This window comes from Halichoerus grypus, chromosome 5 (genome assembly GCF_964656455.1).
Source record: "Halichoerus grypus chromosome 5, mHalGry1.hap1.1, whole genome shotgun sequence".
In the NCBI taxonomy this organism is placed as follows: Eukaryota; Metazoa; Chordata; class Mammalia; order Carnivora; family Phocidae; genus Halichoerus; species Halichoerus grypus.
In genome coordinates, this window is record NC_135716.1 from 47,207,305 (window position 1) to 47,230,746 (window position 23,442).

Here is a 23,442-nt window from a genome sequence, read left to right on the forward strand (position 1 = left end):
ATTAAGCATTAAATCCAGGCCAGTGCCATGAAAAGGACATATCACATCAAGAAACCTTCTGGTGGTAGATAACAGCATCACCATGCAGAACTGTTTTCACACTAGAAAAGATCATAAAAGGAAGACTGCTTTCTATGATGCATCATGTGAGCAGACATTCTAGATTATCCATAAAAGAAGTGTATCAGTTAATGTTACATACTGCCTTTGTGAAGGCTTATTGATGATATGCATCAAAAAACAGTTTCTTGACATTGCAGAACTGCAGTTCTATTACTTAAGGAATTTTATTTTAATTTATTTTACTTTTATTTTATTTTACTTTATTTTATTTTTGCTTGAAGAGCCAGCAAAGGGTAAGAGAAAACAAAAGGTGGCTTCAGGTTCAAAAGCCCCGGTTCAACCCTTCACTAGAGTTAAACTAGTAAAGCTAAATTTCAGTCTTCAAAGACAAGAAAGTGATAGTCCTACAAAGCTACAAAGCTAAGATATATCTCTCAAATAATTAATGGTTGTAGAAGGAATTTACACATCATGAAACATTGTTACTCTAATATAAGGTATTTTTTAAAAGCTAATAAGAAAGAAGTTTCTTTCTCCTATGGCAGTATTTCCCCAGGTATGCTGCACAGAGCTGCTTCCTGAGGTGGGGAAAGAAAACACAGGGATAACTTGTTTCAGAAGTCATTTAGTGTCTATGTAGTGTCCTACAGGAAATATTCAATGCATGCTGGCATTTTGAAGTCTTTGAATTTTCACACGTCTTTTTCCTCAGAAAACTCATTTCTGTTTGTTTGTTCTTTATATTTTTAATGTTAAACATTTATTAAGATTTATTGACTTCAAATTTCAGGGATCTCCAGATGCTGGCATGTATTAAGGTATTAGTGGTGTCCAGGGGTTTCTAATTGTTTAAAAAAAAAAGTACTTTAAAAAATAGCTTATAGCTTATAGCCACAGAAAGAATGAAGTACATGCTACAATGTGGATGAACCACAAGAACATGTGATGTGAAAGAAGCCAGACACAAGGGGTCACATATTGTATGGTTCTACTTATATGAATTTTCTGAAATAGGTAAATCGATAGAGACAGAAAACAGCCTAGCGTGGAGCCTGATGCAGGGCTCAGTCTTATGACCCTGAGATCATGACCTGAGCTGAAACCAAGAGTCCTATGCTTAACGGACTGAGCCACCCATGCGCCCTTACCTCAAGTTTTAAAATTTTATTGAGATAAAATTCAGATTCCATGAAACTCACTCTTTTTAAAATATACAGTCCATTAGGGTTTTTTTAGTATATTCAAAGAGATGTACAGTCAACTTCATAATCTAATGTTAGAATATTTTCATTATCCCCAAAGGGAACTCATACTCATCAGCAGTCATGCCTCACGCCCCATTTGCCCACGTTCCTGGCAACCACTAATTGTTGTCTCAAATGAATTTGCCTATTGAAGAGATTTCATATCAATGAAATTATAAATATGCAATTTTTTGTAACTAGCTTCTTTCATTTAGCATAATGTTTTCAAGATTCATCCAGATCGTAGCGTGTACTTTATTCCCTAGTATTGCCAAGTAATATTCCATTATGAGGATATAGCACATTTTTAAAAAATTCATTCATATTTTGATGGAAATTTGGGCTGTTTCCATTTTGGGGCTATTGTGAATAAATCTACTATGGACATTTGTGTACAATTTTTGAATGAATGTATGTTTTCATTTGTTGGTATATCTGAGTAGAATTGCTCGGTCAAATGATAACTTTGTGTTTCACATTTGAGGAGCTGCCGAAATATTTTCCAAAGTGGCTTCACTATTTCACTATCCCATCATAAATGTGTGAGAGTTTCAACTTGCCTATATCTTAAAAAATGCTTATGATTGTCTATTTTTCATATTTAAATCATCCCACTGGGTAGGGAGTGGTATATAATTGTGGTTTTGATTTACAATCCTCTAATGACTAATGATATTGGGCATTTTAATATGCTTATTGGCCATTTATATATCATCTTTTGAAATGTACCTGTTCAGATAGTTTGCTCATTTTCCAATTTGGTTGTCATTTTATTATTGAGCTGTAAGAGTTCTTCATAATCTGGATATGGGTCTCTTATCAGATATATGATTTGCAAAAACTTTCTCCCACTCCAAGGGTTACATTTTCATATTTCTTGATTGTGCTCATTGATTGTGCTCATTTTTCCCTTCCTTCTCCTAATGTCCTCCATGCTATTCTTCATGTTCCACAAATAAGTGAAACCACATGATAATTGACTTTCTCTGCTTGACTTATTTCACTTAGCATAATCTCCTCCAGTCCCATCCATATTGATGTAAAAATTGGGTATTCATCCTTTCTGATGGCTGAGTAATATTCCATTGTATATATGGACCACATCTTCTTTATCCATTCATCTGTTGAAGGGCATCTCGGCTCTTTCCACAGTTTGGCTACCGTGGACATTGCTGCTATGAACATTGGGGTGCATATGGCCCTTCTTTTCACTACATCTGTGTCTTTGGGGTAAATACCCAGTAGTGCAATTGCTGGGTCATAGGGTAGCTCTATTTTTAAATTTTTGAGGAACCTCCACACTGTTTTCCAAAATGGCTGTACCAACTTGCATTCCCACCAACAGTGTAAGAGGGTTCCCCTTTCTCCACAACCTCTCCAACATTTGTTGTTTCTTTCCCTGTCCATTTTTGCCATTCTACCTGGTGTAAGGTGGTATCTCAATGTGGTTTTGATTTGAATTTCCCTGGTGGCTAATGATGATGAACATTTTTTCATGTGTCTGTTAGCCATTTGTATGTCTTCTTTGGAGAAGTGTCTCTTCATATCTTCTGCCCACTTTTTGACTTGATTATTTGTTTTTTGGGTATTAAGTTTGAGAAGTTCTTTATAGATCTTGGATACCAGCCCTTTATCTGTTGTGTCATTTGCAAATATCTTCTCCCATTCTGTGGATTGCCTCTTTGTTTTGTTGACTGTTTCCTTTGCTGTGCAGAAGCTTTTTATCTTGATGAAGTCCCAAAAGTTCATTTTTGCTTTTGTTTCACTAGCTTTTGGAGATGTATCTTGAAAGAAGTTGCTGTGGCCGATGTCAAAGAGGTTACTGCCTATGTTCTTCTCTAGGATTTTGATGGAACTTTTAAGAGGGAAGCAAACCTATTCTGCCAGCTCCAGTGGCTGTTAGTCTGCTGGTTTTAACAGTTACCATAACTGCAAGGCTGCTGCTTTTCAGGTTACTGCAGAGCTGTTATAGTGAGATGGGAAGAGCGTAGTCAATATGTTGTAAAACTCACTCTTCTTACCAAGATTCCACCATTTTTCTGGAATAAACACACCTGGATTGTTGTAGGTCTTTTCCAGAGTTCTGAAAAAGTTGATATTGACAGTTTTTGCTAGTCTGTTGATTCCGTTTATGGATTTTTGGAGGTCCTTAGCCTGCCATTCCAAAAGTGCTTCTCTGGTTTATTTATTTTTGCAGCTGTCTGTTTTAATATCCATTATCTGCAGCTGAACTCCATGAACACTCTTTAGGAAATGTCATCCTAAAACACTGAAGAGAAGTTACTTTCAAAAGTCTTATTGCTTTTCAAATATTAAATTAACAGTGTCATTTTTTTAGTTCTTATCTTGCATGTTGACATAGCGAGGCATCTTTTGCATGTGTTATCTGACCACTCTATCTGCATTACCTTGTCCAGCTTACTTAATATCTGTCTCTCAAGTTCCTCTTTTGTAAAATGAGGATTATAGCCACACATATCATAGAATTTTGAAAGTATTATGCAAGGTAGTACTTATAAATTATTTAGAGTAGTGCCAGATCAATAAGTATTATATAAAATATATAATTATTCTATGAAAAATGCTGTTGGTGTACTGATAGGGATTGCATTAAATTTGTAGATTGCTTTGGGTAGAATAGACATTTTAACAATATTTGTTCTTCCAATCCATGAGCATGGAATGTCTTTCCATTTTTTTTTATGTCCTCTTCAATTTCTTTCATCAGTATTTTATGGTTTTCAGAGAACAAGTCTTTCACCTGTTTGGTTAAGTTTACTTGTAGATGTTTTATTGTTTTTGGTGCGAATGTAGATCAAATTGTATTCTTCTCTTCCTGCTGCTTCATTATTAGTGTATAGGAATGCAATAGATTTCTGTACATTGATTTTGTATCCTGCAACTTTACTGAAATCATTTATCAGTTCTAGCAGTTTTTTGGTGGAGTCTTTAGAGTTTCCTACTTATAGCATCATGTGACCTGAAAATAGTGAGAGTTTTACTTCTTCCTTACCAATTTGGATGGCTTTTATTTCTTGTTGTTGTCTAATTTCTGTGGCTAGGACTTCCAATAATATGTTGAATGAAAGTGGTGGGAGTAGGTATCCTTGTCTTGTTCCAGACCTTACGGGAAAAGCTCTCAGTTTTGCACCATTGATTATGATGTTGGAGGTGGGTTTTTCATATAAGTCCTTTATTATGTTGAGGTATGTTCCCTCTAGACCTACTTTGCAGAGAGTTTTTATCATAAATGGATATTGTACTTTGTCATATGTTTTTTCTGCATCTATTGAAATGGTCAAGTGGCTTTTTTTTATCCTTTCTGTTATTGATGCGATGTATCACATTAATTGTTTTGTGAATATTGAACCATGCTTGCATCCCAGGAATAAATCCCACTTAATCGTGGTGAATGATTTTTTAATGTATTAAGTTCAGTTTGCAAATATTTTGTTGAGGATTTTTGCATCTATATTCATCAGAGATATTGGTCTGTAGTTCTTTTTTTTTTGTGGTGTCTTTATCTGGTTTTGGTATCACAGTGATATTGGCCTCATAAAATGAATTTGGAAGTTTTCCTTCCTCTTTAATTTTTGGGAATAGTTTGAGAAGAATAGGTATTAACTCTTCTTTAAATGTTCGGGAGAATTCACCTGGGGAGCCATCTGGTCCTGGAATTTTATTTTGGGGGAGTTTTTGATCACTGATTCAAGTTCATTGCTGGTAATAGATCTGTTCAAATTTTCAATTTCTTTTTAGCTTCAATTTTGGTAGATTATGTTTCTAGGAATTTATCCATTTCTTCTAGGTTGTCCAATTTGTTGGCATGTAGGTTTTCATAATATTCTGTTACAGTGTTTGTATTTCTGTGGTGCTGACTGTTTTTTCTCCTCTTTCATTAGTAATTTTGTTTATTTGGGTCTTCTCTCTGTCTCTTTCTCTCTTTTGGTTAGTCTGGCTAGAGGTTTATCAATTTCTCCAAAGAAGACATACAGAACAGCAACAGACACATGAAAAGATGCTCAACATCACTCATCATCAGGGAAATGCAAATCAAAAATAATGAGGTATCACCTCATACCTGTTGGAATGGCTAAAATAAAAAAGCACCAGAAACAACAGTGTTGGTAAGGATGTGGAGAAAAAGGAACCCTCTTGCAGTGTTGGTGGGAATGCAAACTGGTGCAGCCACTGTGCAAAACAGTATGGATGTTCCTCAAAAAATTAAATTAGAACTACTCTATGATCCAATAATTGCACTACCGGGTATTTACCCCAAAATTACAAAAACACTAATTCAAGGGATACCCCTATGTTTATTGCAGCATTATTTACAATAGCAAAACTATGAAAGCAGCCTAACTGTCCACTGATAGATGAATGGATAAGGAAGATATAGTGTAATATATATTACACTACACACACACACACACACACACACACATACACTATGGAATATTATTCAGCCATAAAAAAAGAATGAAATCTTGGCATTTCAAACAACATGGATAGAGCTAGAGAGTATAATGCTAACCGAAATAAGTCAGTCAGAGAAAGACAAATATCATCATCTCCCTCACAGTAGAATTTAAGAAACAAAACAAATAAGCAAAGGAAAAAAAAAAAGAAAGAGAGGCAAACCAAGAAACAGACTCTTAACTATAGAGAACAAACTGATGGTTACTAGAGGGCAGGTAGGTGGGAGGACAGGTTAAATGATGATGGGGATTAAGGAATGCACTTGTTGTGATGATGTTTGGGATGTTTGGGATTGTTGAATTACAACTATGGAATTGTTGAATATAACACTGTATTTTAACTAACTGGAATTAAAATAAAAACAAAAACAAAAAAATAAAACAATGAAAAAATAAAATACATAATTATTATTATCATCATTTAAAAAATTTCTAGCCCTTCTCTATTCCTGTGCTTTCTTTTTTCATAGAACATATTTCTTGAAATTATATTATGTTTTAATTTGATATTTGTTTATTTCCTGTTTTCTCACACTAGAAAATCAGTTCCAGTGATAGTCACTAGCAAACACTCAATACATGGTTGTTAATTAAATGAATTTATGTTTATATTATTGCAGCAAATGGAAACCAGTTCTGTGTAATTTTCCTTCCTAAGCATTTACACAATATCACATTGCCTTTTTTGCACATATAACCAAAGTACATAAAAAGCTTTATTTAAAAATAACTCCTAATAATTGGACAAAGCTGTCAACTCTTCTGAGATATGGCAATCCAAGAATTAGTCTAGAGAGGCTAAAATATATTAATTATATTCTGATTATTTTCTTATTAAAATCAGGGAGGTTTTTAAAAATATATTAATTTCTAGATACTAAGTAGTACAATTATATAAAGCAACCTGAAAAGTAGTTGTTTTTGTTTTTTTGTTTTAAGATTTATTTATTTATGTTAGAGAGAGAGAGCACACACACGAGCAAGGGGAGGGGCAGAGAGAGAGGGAAAGAGTCTTGTGCAGACTGGGCTGAGTGCAGATCCCAATGAGATCCATCTCATGACCCTGAGATCACGACCTAAGCTGAAACCAAGAGTTGGCCAGCTTGACCCACGGCACCACCAGGCACCCCAGTAGTTTTTTATTAATTGAAAATATTCCAATAACAGAAATGGAGAAAGTTATGAATATGGGGCTTCTATACTTACTAATACTCCTGTATCAAATGCTCAGAGCAGGTATTTGTTGTGCTTGGGTAGCACGCGTTCTGATCAGGTGTTGAATATTTCTAACATCATTTCTGGTAATAAGTTTCACTATTTAGAAAGTAAGATTCCATGGCAACATTAAAGAAATAAATATCATGGCAAGGGTTTCTGGTATTGCCACGTGATTGAAGTTTTTGTTTTTGTTTGCATTAATTTTCTCAAAGCCTTACAACCATCTCTTGGATAGGAAAAGAGAGAAATGGAACTGGGTCTTCACAATGCAGATAAAGACTGAAAAAGGTTTCTGGCCAGATTTCAAGGACAAATCTTCATGAATCATAGGGAACACCACCTTAGCTGCAGTGAAAGTATATCCATACTTTAGGATCAATGCATGTTCTTCAAGGCATGTTTGCTTTTAAGAGAACCTTAATCTTTATGATAGGCCTAAATATTTGCCTATTTCTATTACAAGAGCATATTATTGGAATTATGGTTAATTTACTTATGGAAAAGATGCCCACTAAATTTTTTATGAGACTTGGCTGCTGTGTTTTTATATGTTACATGAAATTTAAACCACAACAGAAAAGAAAGTCTATATAGGCTGAAGAAATGTTAAAATTTAGTAACATAAAAATATTTTTCAGCATTAAAAATAAATACAAGAGTTTATTTAAATGAGGAACTATGGTGTTTTTGAGATATAACTTCATAAAAGGTGGGAGTAAAATGAAATAAAATGAAAGAAATAACCCCATAAAGAAAGGGGAATCCTCCTACACTGTTGGTGGGAATGAAAGCTGGTACAGCCACTCTGGAAAACAGTATGGAGGTTCCTCAAAAAGTTGAAAATAGAGCTACCCTACGACCCAGCAATTGCACTACTGGGTATTTACCCCAAAGATACAAATGTAGTGATCCAAAGGGGTACATGCACCCCAATGTTTATAACAGTAATGTCCACAATAGCCAAACTATGGAAAAAGCCAAGATGTCCATCAACAGATGAATGGATAAAGAAGATGTGGTATATATATACTATGGAATATTATGCAGCCATCAAAAAAAATGAAATCTTGCCATTTGCAACAACGTGGATAGAACTAGAGGGTATTATGCTAAGTGAAATAAGTCAATCAGAGAAAGACAAGTATCATATGATCTCACTGATATGAGGAATTCTTAATCTCAGGAAACAAACTGAGGGTTGCTGGAGTGGTGGGGGGTGGGAGGGATGGGGTGGCAGGTGATGTACATTGGGGAGGGTATGTGCCATGGTGAGCTCTGTGAATTGTGTAAGACTGTTGAATCACAGACCTGTACCTCTGAAACAAATAATACATTATATGTTTAAAAAAAAAAAGAAGAAGAAGATAGTAGGAAGGGAAAAATGAAGGGAGGGAAATCGGAGGGGGAGACAAACCATGAGAGACTATGGACTCTGAGAAACAAACTGAGGGTTCTAGAGGGGAGGGGGGTGGGGGCATGGGTTAGCCTGGTGATGGGTATTTTTTTTTTTAGCCCTGTGATGGGTATTAAAGAGGGCATGTATTGAATGGAGCACTGGGTGTTATACGCAAACAATGAATCGTGGAACACTACCTCAAAAACTAATGATGTAATGTATGGTGACTAACATAATAAAATAAAATTAAAAAAAAAAAGAGAAACCCCATAAGCCTTAATGGACTTCAAAAAGAAAACAGTAAAGATGATAAAGATATAAGAGAAAAAAATCCCTTATAGTAATTATTTCATGGAAATCTATCAAAGTTAATATAAAGGTAGACAGTAATAAAATTTTGATCTGGGATCTAATTCCATGTTAGCCACTAAATTGAATTCTGAAGTAAGTTAATTCTCTTAGCTTTCATGAGCTTTAGGTTGCCAATCATAAAAATGCCTGCTGCTCAGGCCATATTATAAGAGATCCAATGGAAAACTCTTGAAACCACTTGAATTAAGTAACACGTATCTTGGGCTATATATCTATAGAGCATACAGAGAGTGATTATTATATACAATATATAGCTTATATAGTATTTTATTACAGCAATATAGGTAATATTTAGACATAGTAATATGTCTAATAATATGGTAATATAAGTAATCTTATTATAGTAATTATGTTGTAGTGCCATTTTCACTTAAACTAGAGATACGTATATGTGTTAGCCAGTATTTAAAATCATAATACTGTTATCCTGTTAATACTTTATTGTTTAAGAAAGCTGAGTGAGATGCTGAGTGAGTAATGGGGTGTTTAGGAAGCTGCCTTAAATAACAAAGCTCCAAAGAACCTGCCAGAAGAGACCAGAAGGTGCAAAGAGCTATGTGGAATTGTAGGAGAGAAACCAAAGTCTTAGCCACAGATTGAAATCAGCAGCCTGGTGATGAGGGGCTACTAGGGGGAATACTTTAAATAATAGCAGAGGGGGTGAAGGACACACATGAGTAAAGAAAAGAGAGAAACACTTGGTTGCACCTGTTTTTTAAGTTGGATGAATGAAGAGATTTACAAAGGTCAGATATTTAATGAGTTGACTGCTTTGATAGTGAAACAGATCTGGACTGTCTGAATCAGATGTCTTAAAAACTCAAGAGAAGGATTCTGACACAGGTATATGCAAAGACAGAGACTTCTACATTTTTTAATAAAGTGTTTGAAAATATGCTCTATTGAAATATGAATTGAAAAACCTTATTTAATAAGAAAGATCAAATTAAAGTTGATATGCATTTGTCAAGGAATGAAAGTTCACATTTTAATAGTTAATCACCCAAGTTACAAGATACCATCAGAATACAGTTTTTGCTTTGAATTATAATTTTAAAACTTTTTTGAAAAAAACAAATATGTAGTTACAAAACTCTAACCCATGAATATACCTTTATTGTGAAAAATTCAACACAAATATATGTAGAAGAAAGAGCTAATTCTTCACTGTCCCTCAATTCTCCCCTCCACCAAGGTAACAGTTTTTAAAATACATATTTTTTACTGTTTTTCTGGATCTACTTCTGTGTACTTTTTACTATGAATTTTTATATATGTATATATGCAGATATATATGTAAATATAACTTCAGGCTTTCATAAATATGTGAAAATATAACCATATTATTTATATAACTCCACAATTGCTCTATTTTTATCTACTGTCTTTAATAATTTTAATAAGTTTCCATGTCAATATACAGAGAGATCTACCTCATTCTTTTTAACAACTGCCTAGAATTCCATTGAATACATGTATCATAATGTAGTCTGTCTTTTATTCCATGGAAGAGATGTATCACATTTCAATCTATCTTCTATTGAAGGTCATCTAGGTTGTTTCCATATTTTTACCATAATAAATATAATTTCAGGGATTTATGATAAAAACAAATTAATTTTTAAACTTACTATCCTCAAGTTAATGCAAAGCAATGTTTAATGTTCTTTCTTGCCTTTCAAAATCATTTTATCCTTTGCAAAACTCCTATGATTTAATTTTCACTGCTTGATGTCAGATTAAATGAAACTAATTATAAGAGATGACCACTGGGGGAAAAGTCTTGAAATATGTCAATAGATACATGACATATTTCAATAGACACATTTTCTCTGAAATTACAGTTAGATTTTTAAGACATGATCCTGATAAACCACTTTATAAAAACAGTAGCATAATGGACAGAGAATGAGTTAAAATGTATTTGAAATTCAATTCTATTCAGAAATATTCTGCATGATATTTTATGCCTTAGGGTTCTCAACTGTGGAGAATAATAGTAATATCTACTTTTATTTGTGTCTGTGATGAATAAATAAGGGATACCCCCTGAAATAAAGAATATATTAAATAGACTTAATTCTGCTTTTCTAATAGGTATTTGACAAATGCAAAAAATGGTGTTGAATTCTGTTGGGTTAGGTGTGTGTGTGTGACTCTGTGTGTGGATATTTGGATACCCCTCAAAAATTACAATATAAAATACTTCTATTAATGTATCCAATGTATCCTTGGTGAAGGGACTAGAAATTTAAAATTGGGAAACTAAAATCTGTCTGGAGAGGTTTTGTACCCAATATCTGGGTCAGCATCTGGATAAGTCAAATAACTGCTATGACCATTTGCTGTCATAACTACGAAATCCAATGCTGGATTGTCATTAAATACGTATATCAATGAGTGGTTTTCAAAGTATAGTCCCCATACTAGCAGTGTCATCTGGAAAATTGTTGGAAATGCAATTAAGTCCCATCCCACACCTACCAAATCAGAAACTTTAGAACTGAACACAGCAGTTTGAGTCCTCTGGGTGATTCTGATGCATGCTCAAGGTGGAGAAAACACTAGTGTATATCTTTAAAACATCCATACTAAAATGTGGAATGTTACTCATTTCAGTGCTTATAACTACAAACAAAATACACCCAAACAGCACATTTTTAATGTATCAAGTGAAAATATCAATATTATAGAGAACTCAAAATAGTGACATACATTTTATGTTGCCAAATTCCCTCCAGATTAGTCTGTTACCTGTGCTGCCTTTTACCCAGGTTTCGGAAATGACATTCTTGCTAAGAGTTTTCAGATGCTCCTCAGGTAGCTGACAGGTCAAATCTGGAATTGTTTTCAGCATTTTCCACACAGTTTTGTGTTCATGCAATGTCCTATAAATGGGCCTTAAAACAACATCAAAAAGATTGCAAATTGAGAGAACACAGCTTAACTACAAAGAAACCAAAAATCTTGATTTTTGAGCTTTCAAATTTGCATTTCTTTTTTATTTAAGGTTTGCTTAAGGATACCTATGATGATATTCTATTTTTGTCTTGCTAATCAACTTTAGAATTTATTCTCCTTTCAGCACTAAGATGCACATCCACGAAACTTTAAACTTCAGGAAATTACATAGTGCCGTTACCTTCTTTTTATAGAAAACTCCGTGCTTCAATTGTAAGAATGTATCTTTTATTATTGTCATTATAATTATAAAGACCTCTTTCATATAGTAAAAAGATTGATTTTTTTTTATCCAGTGTATACTTTTAATCTTTTCCAAGTACTATTTTTTTCTAAGATTTTTATTTATTTATTTGACAGAGAGAGAGACAGCGAGAGAGGGAACATAAGCAGGGGGAGTGGGAGAAACAGGCTTCCTGCTGAGCAGGGAGCCCGATGCGGGGCTCGATTCCAGGACCCTGGGATCATGACCTGAGCCGAAGGCAGACGCTTAATGACTGAGCCACCCAGGCACCCCAATCCTTTCCAAGTACTATTAAAGTTAGATCAAATGAAGCTACAACTTAACACTGATAAATATTTTAACTGAAAAAATGCACATGTAATTTTCAATAAAACACAATCATCATATGATGGATGATATTTATTTGCTTTAATCATTAAATTCACTATTTAATATTTATAATACCATAATAAAGATACAAAATTCATGTTGATCCTAAGTTCTCAAGAGACTAACTTATCATACCACTGCTAAATGCTCAGTATTTTTCAAGCAACTTTTAAAAATCTATTGTGAGAAATCAGTTTAGCAGCAGAAAGGGAATTTGGGATACACATAAATGCAGGTTTGCCAGAAATAGTCCCAGTTTAGATGTAATGTCCAGTTGAGCCACCTGGTATGCATGTGATTGTGTGTGCATGTTTACTAGATGACAATATATATTGTGTTTTTTGTTGTGGGTTTTAGCAAAAAAGAAGTTGGAAAAATACTAATGTCGTAGATAGTCTTAAGAAATAGTCTTGAGAAAACTGGCTTCCTAGTTAACATCATGTAAAAGTGTGTACTTTTAGATGCAGTGATAAAGATGAGTGTTATTAAATAGCATGATATCATAACCAAAACCTAAAATATGTATCATTGATTTAGCAATGAAACAGGAGGTGGTAAAAAAAATAATATCACAGACCAAAAAAAAAAAATGGCAAAACATTTGATCTATTAGTTGCCTGCAACAATTTGGAAGGCATACCAAGTACCTAGGAAACCCATGGTTTCACAGAAAGTAGTTGGAAAGAGCCAGAAAGTTACTGTGTTTTGTTTGCTTAATGTTACTTCTTTGTTGCAATGTATTATCAGGTGCTTAAAATTGGACAGTTTTCAAGTATAAACAGGAAGCAATAGAGAAAATCTAGAAATGTGGGGCATAAATGGAAAAGCCAAGTGCTTCTTGATTCCATGCAACAACAAAAATAATGAAAGAAATTTGACTATCAAAGGTCTATTACATTTTCTCAAATAAAGTCACTTAACCCTGTGCCAAAGGCCTAATTAGAAGCTTTATCTTCTCTACCAAGCCTATTGTTACAGAAGAATTTAAGGTAGCCTACATTAAGAGAGAGGCAGGCACAGGGAGAAGAAATAAACAAGGATTTAAAAACAATGTCTAGAACAGAAACTTGGATTTGGTTACTGGTATGCAGAAGATATTGGAGACAGATCATAAACGCTGACAAATGATCAGCACAGTCCACAGTTTTGAAATTCCCATGAAACTTTTCATTTGATTTTAACATACACCCCTGTGTTTACAACCTCAAAATGATAAATCAAGACATTCATGTCTGAAAACTTGGCCTTCATTTCCTCTCTTTAAACATAGCCTTCCTTCACTTCTCTCTCAATTTCTATCTTTATCATTTGTCAGGAATTTTTTTTTTATGTTACGTTAATCACCATAAATTGCATCATTAGTTTTTGATGTAGTGTTCCATGATTCATTGTTTGCGTATAACACCCAGTGCTCCATTCAGTACCTGCCCTCTTTAATACCCATCTCCTGGTATTCCTGGGTTAGCCAGGAATGTTTTTTACATACATCATACCCACTCTTTCCTTACCTACTCTATATACAAAAGCTATTAGGAAAGAAATTAGATTAACAAAAAGAAAAAAAAATCATACATTGAGAGATGTTAGGAAAACTATAATGCCCAAACTATTATTTGTAAAAAGGATTTTTTTTTATTAATAGTGTCATTAGTATCATTAGGAGTTATCAGACCACATACAATGGTGTGAAAGAAAATGTTATTCTCTTGAATTTTCATTTAGCCACCTCTATGTCTATTTCTAAATCCATTAAACTTGGGTAGGATGTTTGCCAATAAAACAAGAGTAAATCCGAGCAGTCAAGTGAAAAGAAGGGGATAAAACAAGGGGAATATGTTGTAAGAAGTAATATTTAAATTGAGGATCAGAGTAGTTAATTTCCTCAAAGACACATAGCTAATAATAATAAAAAAGAAACAGAAATACTAAAAATTGCTGAGCGATGAGCAAATCATGCTGCTAACACACACCACACACGAACACACAGGTGCAGAAACACAAAAAACCCTAAATTTAAACAGAATAATTCCAGACACTCAAAATTTCTAAATCCACTATTTCTAAATCCACTAATCACAAAAAGCAAAATGTTAGTATATTCTAAGTATTTAGAAACATATTAGTTGGAAACAAAATAATTTCAAGATTTTCCTTTTTACTTCTTTTTTTCCTGGTGATTACATCAAACCTAAGAGCTCACAGAGTCACGACAAGTTATGGAGCTGGCCTCTGCTGACAAGGATCTGTGCGCACTGGCATCTGATGAGTGGAAACTATCATGCACAACCATTGGCATCCGTGTTGGCATCCACTGAATTCCTAAATGTTTCCAGTTGTAGGTATACGTCATTTAGATTTTTGTTAAGCTCTTGTAAACCTGTCGACTTTTTCACTCTTGGCTAATTCTTCACATTTCTTGTGGTAAGGGGGGAGTTTGATTGCTTCAGTGAGTATCTCTGAGGCAATGGGACACCAGTTAGGGCTCTCTTAAGGCCTTTACATCCTAATACTAGTTCACTCACATTTACTTAGATGTGCAAATGAAATGGAGCTTCTGCATTTTTCTACAACTGTAGTCTAACAGTCCCCCATCTACTAGATTAGAGTTAAAACAAAAAAATCCTTGCATTTTCCTCTTAACAATATTACATGTCTTCTTATACAGGCTCCATTTAACTTAAATGTTGAGGATACATGGAGTTTAGCTTCCTATACTGGCTGATTTATATGGTTTTTCTTCAAGGACTTAAAGACTGTTTAGTAAAAAATATTTAGTCTTCCAGAGTTACTCTAGTCACAATTCTTTTTCCCAAGAGGTGATGCAAGTATATCCGGGGATTGACTGTGTCCTTCTGGCATTGGCTAGAGGAACAGTTGGTCTGCATGTGCTGAAAATATAATCAGCTTATATTACAGAACACATAAACACAGCCATTAAACTTGGGTAGGATGTTTGCCAATAAAACAAGAGTAAATCCGAGCAGTCAAGTGAAAATAAGGGGATAAAACAAGGGGAATATATTGTAAGAAGTAATATTTAAATTGAGGATCAGAGTAGTTAATTTCCTCAAAGACACATAGCTAATAATAATAAAAAAGAAACAGAAATACTAAAAATTGCTGAGCGATGAGCAAATCATACTGCTAACACACACCACACACGAACACACAGGTGCAGAAACACAAAAAACCCTAAATTTAAACAGAATAATTCCAGACACTCAAAATAAGTTGATGAGTTCTGTAATAGAAAAAAAAAAACAACACAATTTTCTCATTTAAAACAGAGTCAAATATTATATGTGGAAAGGTACACATGATAGCTTTAGGTAATATATTAAAAGTTGAAAATAAGTAGTCAATAATAGAGAAATAGTTTTCGGCTGCATGTTTTCAAGAAGATATCATCTAGCTTATTACAGAATAAGCGATATAATGCAGAATCCTATGTAGAAAGATAAACCTGCAGTATTGGTGACATGTTATTAAGGCATACATTGCATGATTGCAAATATATCAGAAATACTCTAGGGGCAAGACTATAACTGAATCTTAATGATCTGATTTTATAGTTGAAAAATATCATAATTAAAATATTCACTGCAGACATTCCGTTTTATGAGCTAGAACTTAATGATTCAGAAATTACTATCGTAAGATTGTTTCCTTTACATAACTTGATTTTAAAGTGTCAACTTATCTCGTCAGTTATTGCCATCACCTGGTTTCCTCTTCCTTTAAAACACAAGATAACTGTACGCTAGGCCATACCTGAAATAATAATTATCAAGTATATATTATTTCATCCATTAAACTATCATTCTAAATTGTTGCATATAGTTTGGCAAAAGAACTGCATGGTCTATTAATTATTTATTTATTTTCACTTAATTTAAAATACCTAAGCTGTTTAACTTGAAGAATTATCTGACTATCTAGGTATTAGAAATTCTGTTAAGACAGCTTCCTATTCAGGGTGCCTGGGTGGCTCAGTCAGTCTCTTGATTTTGGCTCAGGTCATGATCTCAGGGTCATGAGATGGAGCCCAGCATCAGGCTCCACACTGGGCATGGAGCCTGCTTAAAATTCTCTCTCTTCCTCTCCCTCTGCTTCCACAAGCCCCAGCCCCCAACCCTGTCTTCGCTGCCCAGCTCACACGTGCTCTCTCTCTCCCTAAAAAAAAAAAAAGAAAGAAAGAAAGAAAGAAAGAAAGAAAAAAAAAAAAGACAGCTTCCTATTCTTGTGTGGTCAAATAGAAAAGAAAAACAAACAAAAAACCAGGAGTAATTCTGATTGCAAGACCTTATTCAGGAAGGGTTACCAGAGGCCCATGAAGGTCTCTGAAAGTAAACGTCAGAGATGCTAATTATTTTTTTACTTCTCGAGGACTTATAAACATCAAAGAAAATATCTCTAGGTCCTGTCATAAAACAATCATTTTTTAATTGGAAGTAAAGATATTTGGAAATAGAGCTGATTCATAAATTTGAAGAGCTGTCAAAGTAAAGAGGGATTAAGATTATTTTGTCTGGCAATTACGAATAGAGGTTATAAAGAAGTCAATTTTTTTAATTAAAAGGTACAATTAAAAATATTAGAAACAATAAAACAGATCCTTGGGGATATATACATATATATGTGTGTGTGTGTATACATATACACACACACACACACACACACACACACACACACACATGAAATTCAAGTGTTAGTTCCCTATCAAAATCCTCCTGCTGTTTGGGTTCACACTTTCTTTTAATAATGGTTAAAAATAACCTACTAAACAGAAATCAACAGGAGGCTCAGTCTCATGTGCTGTTGGAAACTTGATAATCCTCTAATATCCCTGAGAATTTGGGAAAGCTTATGTTTCTCCCAGTAGTTTCTTGCTGTTTTCCTATTTTCACTGAATGCTTAATTTCTGATCTAGAAGGCAGAATATGCTGTGGTCAGTTTTATTTTGTTTTCTTTTAAATAACATTTTATCATTTCTATGTATAAGAGTCAGGTCAAATAGAGAATAGATTACCACTTGTTTCAATTTTTAATATTTTCACTAATACTATCATGTGATTCTTTATACAAGGATTGTACAAGAGCAGCAGTATTCAAAAACACACACAAACAGTCACAGAGCGGTTTGTTCAAACTAAATCTTACAAAGATTGTACATAAAGTCATAAAAGCGTAACTAAAAAAAAAAGAAAAGAAAAAGCATAACTATACTAGTTTAAGGAAGAAGAGAACAGGTCAGTTTCCACATGAGGTATAGTTTCCACATGGACCAACATGTACACCTAAAAGAGCTATGAGGAATCCATAAGGCTGATGGAAAATTATGGGAAATCCAAGCTTCCTTTCAACATGGATATTCTATTATTTTAATTAGTTGATTTCCCACTATATTGTATTTATATTATCATACAATTATAAGGAATAACATTTTCTTATCCAATTTCTTCCCTTTAAAATGAGAAAGTTGCGTCTTATATATGTTAAGTAACTTGCCCAAGGTCACACGGATAATAGAGGAGCCAGGATTTTATCCCAGGCAGTCTCACTCTGGAGTCCAGGTCCCCATCTTCTTAGCCACTATACTAAGTCAAATCTTCTAGTGATTTTCATTTATTTTCAGTTATTAGGCTAATTGAGTTAAGGCAGGGGCTGTTCCAGGTTTTGTTGAGTTGACACAAAAATAAAAAAGAACACAAATTTACAAATTAAAAAATTGGTACAAATGAGAATACAGTTGACCCTTGAACAACACAAAGGTTAGGGGCACTGACCCCCTATACAGTCAAAAATCCACATATAACTTTTAATTCCCCCAAAACTTATGTACTAAATAACCTACTGTTGATGAGAAACTTTACTGGTTAAACATAAACAGTTGATTAACACATATTTTGTATGTTATATGTATTATATGCTGTATTTTTAGAATAAATAAAATAAAACATTATTATTAAAATCATAACGAAGAGAAATATATATTTACCGTGCTATACTGTATTTATCAAAAAAGAAATGTGTGTATAAGTGGACCTGCACAGTTTAAACCTGTGTGTTCAAGAGTCAATTGTAGTTATTTAGAAAGAGAAGAAAGCACTACACATTATAATTTTTAAAAGCTGGATGGTTTTAAATCACCACAAAAATCCAGAAAAAGATATGTTACAGTACTTTTATTAATTAGTTGCCTATGTACATCTATAATAATTATTTTTATAGAATTTGTCCTGAATTTCTTATATATCTCCATTTCTTTGCATGACAGTAATTTTAGATTATTTTTTATTGACAGAATACAGTCTTCTCTTGAGCTTGGTTGGTAGAATTTTTTAATTATTCTTAATAATTTTGAAATATTTTTTTAGCTTCACAACTCATTATTAGTAGCATAACATAAAATTTCAGGATTCCTGTCAAATTTGGTAAAATCCATACCCACATTTCTTTCATTTATGAGCTATAAGATTTGGAAAGCTCTTCCACAGATTTAACTCTCTCCATATATTCTAAAGTATGTGTCAGTCCACGTGTCTGGTACCAGCTTGCCATAGAACGGATATGGTGATAAGAGCTCTGGTTCTGTTTCTTTACGTCAAGATGCTGTTGAGTCCACTCTGTCTGGTAGGGCTATTCCTGACAGCCATTCATACACAAGCATAACAAGCAGTAACTTGCATCTGTAGCAGTGACTAAGAACCAAAAATTATATCTCACTAGACCAAACTGAAATGTATCTCTAATGCAATTTTCCATAAACTGAATCCCCAAAATGCCTAAAGCTACTCCAATGCCAGGTGCCATGAAAGTGAAATGTAAGGAAATTGGCAGGCAAAGGGGGGAAAAAAAAGTGATCACAGTCAAAATAGCTCACTTTTGCAAATTATACAGGAACTATGAGCATGTGAATTCATTTCTAGGGCTTCTCCCAGGGTCTTGGATGGGACCCATGCAAATCAAATAACAGACCTAAAGTTTAAGCTTCATTACCTTCAAGGTATATCTACCTCTGAGTTAAGCAAAAGAAATAAGAAGAAGAAAATAGGATCAGTAATTAAGGTTAATTAAAAACAGAAGGCTTTAAATCTGGAGTAAAAGTTAGGTTAAAATAAAAGAGACAGAGTATGAAGTAAGGAACACAGAGCAAAGTAAAATCATGAGCCTGAATGAGAGGCTGTGGAGGAATTGCCTCAAATTTAAATTAGGGGAAAAAAATAGTAGAAATGGCATGGTAAATCATCAGCCGAGAGCAGAATACCTGGGAGTCTGTTACATTTGGATACATCTGTTCCCAGAACACATGCCCTGCATGCCCAATCACATGAGTTCCTCAAAGATTTCAAAAACTTGCTTTAATTTGATGCCCTTATGTGTATCCCCATACATGAACACTTTCAGAAACTGCACAACTAAAATCTCTGGGCTTTAGAAGGTACATAAAATTTTATTAAGTGTTTTGTGAGCCAGAGATTAGTGGGATAGAAAAATCTGGCTAAAAAGATCACTTTAATTAAAGGATACACACATGCATATCTTTGGGCCTCCTCAACAGTTTTCAAAGCAGCCTTTTTAAAATTATTTAAAACGGTTTAAAAAAGCAACCCTCCCCATGTCATTTATTTATCCATTTTCCCTGTATGTTTTCGAGTAATTCACTATCAAATTATTTTTCTGGAATCTTGTGTGCACTTGAAATTTTTCGTGAATCATTAATCATTAACATGCACATCACTTTCTGTCTGACTTCTCACTTGAATTGCCTAATCAGTCAGGGATGAATGAACAGAATAACAATTGATTTTATCTGATCATCCAAATTCATATAACAAATGTTGATTATTATCAGTTTTTCCAGAAATTGAGTTTGGTCATTCATATGGAGTGCAGACATCAGAATCACAGCATGATCTGGGTTCACTTTGCTATTCCAATACACAGTTGAAAATTGAAAGATCAGCAACAGCAACTTTAAGTCTTCCTCTCAAGCTTAAAAAAACACTTTTATGATTAGAAAATAGATTATTTTTTTTAAATGTCTCTTTCTCCTCGTTGTTTGGGGAGGATGATTTCTTTTCCTTAAAAGACATGTTGTACCACCAGAATGGAATTGCAGATTTCCCTTCACTTCACAAGGACAGGACTGAAGAAAATAATAAATTAGGCTGCTAATTGGAATTTTTGTAAAAAGAGTGGGGGGATCATAAAACAAGTTTCAAACAGCTTAAGTTTCTATGTATTCATGGTTCCAACACCAAACTTGAGATGAGAATCCTCAGAAAAGAAACCTCATCAAAGAGCACTTTCACAAATTCAGCCCATAAGACCTGAGCGGTTAGCAACAGCCACACAAAAAAGGGCATCAATAAGTTCTCAAAATACAGTTGACCCTTGAACAACACAGGTCTGAGCTGTGTGGTCCATTTACATGCAGATTTTTTACAGTACAGCACTGTAAATGAATTTTCTATTCTTTATGATTTTTCTTAATAACATTTTCTTTTTTCTAGCTTACTTATTGCAAGAATACAGTATATAATACATGTAACATACAAAACATATATTAATAGACTGCTAATGCTATCAGTAAGATTTCTGGTAAACAGCAGGCTATTAGTAGCTTAAGTTTTTGTGGAGTCAAAAGTTATACATGGATTTTCAACTACATGGTGGTGGGGCGTGGGGGGATGTTGGTGCTCCTAATCCCTACATTGTTCATGGGTCAATGTGCTTTAAACGTCGCCTGTAATCTTGCTCCTGGAACACACTCAGCAGCAGTAAACAAAATATCCATGGATTACTAAAACACACAGATGTTTAGAACTTTTTTTTTAAGATTTTATTTATTTATTTATTTGAGAGAGAGAGAGAGAGAGAAAGCACAGAGGGAGAGTGTGAGGGAGAAGCAGGCTCCCCGCTGAGCAGAGAGCCCAGTGCAGAACTCGATCCCAGGACTCTGGGATCATGACCTGAGCCAAAGGCAGACGCTTAACCGACTGAGCCACCCAGGCACCCCTGTTTAGAACTTTTGTTTAAGGTTTTCTACATTTTTTTTAAGCTTAGACATTTGAAATGGCTGCTTCTAAGACACAACATTGATGAGATGGATTTTTCTGTAAAAGAAATTGACAGGCAATTTTGTTGGGAATCTTAATTATTCTTAACATTATCACCCTATTTCTCTTTTCTGTGCTCAAAGGAATTTAATAACTGCATGTCAGATTCAGAAGGCAAACAACAGCTTCTATCCACATTTTGGACTTTTGAGATCAGCTAAAAAAGAGTCTCTACTATTTGACCATTCATTCATTCATTTGCTTATTCGGCAAATAGTTTTGTGCAATGGTTAATTTCAGGTATTATTCTAAATAAATAATTATTCTATTATTTGGCATACAATAGAGTAAAGACAAATATGTTCCTTGCCTCACAAAACCTTAAATTCAAAAAGAAAGTCAGACATTAAACACAACTTATGTCTGTGAAAGTGTACAGCACTGTGTCCCATGGAAATACTGAGACATATCTAGTCTAGGGTGGTCAGAAAATATTTCCAAAAATGATAGTGTATAAACTGACACCTGAAGGATAAGTTGGACAATGGGGAAAGGGAAGTGCTGCATGCACAAGTCATTGCTTGTGAAAAGGTCCAGAGTCAAATATTTAAGAAACATTGAAGGAAGAAAGCCCCGAGTGGTTGGAGCAGAGAGGGCAATAAGGAAACTGGACATAAAGTGAGGCTAACATGATACGCAAGGGGAAATTCTAGAGGGCATGTAAACCCTGTGAAGAATTTTAGACTTTGTCATAAAGAAAGGTAAAGATATGCAAGGGCTTTAGTAAGAGGAATAACTGAACAGATTTGCATTTTTGGAAGTTCACTCTGGCTATAGAGAATGGATTAGAGTATTGTAAACTAATGCACTAAAATCAGGTTACAGCAGATTATGTATGAAAAATTCCACCTAGTAGGTTAAGTTTTTAAAATTTGTTTGAAATATGTTAAGTGAACTTAATGGGTCAAGCAAAACACAGTACAATTCATTATCAGGCAGGCAAATCGTCCTTCCACAGGAGTAACACTGGTATCACCGATATTATTGATATCAAGGCTGGAGAGACTTCCTTTGTCAGGATAGCTGGCTGGTAACGCCAGTTTGAAAATTTCCAGTCCAAAATAATCTCTTATGTTTAGTGTCTTGAATTTCTTTTTTTTTTTTAAATGTTTTATTTATTTATTCATGAAAGTCAGAGAGAGAGAGAGAGAGGCAGAGGCAGAGGGAGAAGCAGGCTCCCCGCCTAGCAGGGAGCCCGATGCGGGACTCGATCCCAGGACCCTGGGATCATGACCTGAGCCGAAGGCAGACGCTTAACCATCTGAGCCACCCAGGCGTCCTTAGTGTTTTGAATTTCTGACTACATTTCAGTTACTGTCAAAATGCTAACCAGGATAAATGAAATACAAGAAATAACCTGTTATTCCCCTCTTTAGCATACCTTTCATGATATATTCTATTCTTATCTAATGTTAGGATCATGAAAATCTACAAACTTAAATTTTATTAGGCTAGTTCCAACTTTTCCGTAATTTGAGGGGAAATATATGTTTAACAAAGCCACAAATAGTCATGTGTATCGGGTGGATGGATAGATGGATGGATGGATAGGTAGAGTTGCAGACATATATGTAATTAAAATAGTCACATATTTGGATTTCAATATCTATCTACAGATATTTTGAACATCATATTTCTATATATCTGAAGATAGAGATATATATATCTGTAGGTAGACATTGAAATAGATATTGAAATCTGTTATACGAACCTAAATTTATATATGTACCTGTAATATATATAGATACATATCTGTGATATATAGATATATATCCATAGATATATATTGGAATATGGCTATATAAATATTTTAATTTTTAAATATAAAAATATTGCTTTTGTAGATTTATAAGAAAATGACAATACAGAGAAAATCCATTAGGCACTGAGTAAAAAGAAAAACTAAAATGTTGTATGTTGTCAATTATGTATTTCAATATTTGCTTCTCAGCAGGAAAATTTGACGCTCAAATTG

At 34.1% G+C, this 23,442-nt stretch overlaps 1 protein-coding gene across 1 annotated transcript in view; it reads right to left on the bottom strand.

Annotated features, from left to right (window-relative positions):
- The window catches only part of CNBD1 (cyclic nucleotide binding domain containing 1), a 519,466-nt gene that overhangs the window by 283,239 nt on the left and 212,785 nt on the right, over positions 1–23,442 (bottom strand). The window contains exon 5 of the mRNA XM_078071672.1: positions 11,526–11,671. Within this exon, the coding sequence (XP_077927798.1) occupies positions 11,526–11,671 (146 nt within the window). The remainder of the gene's footprint in view (positions 1–11,525; positions 11,672–23,442) is intronic.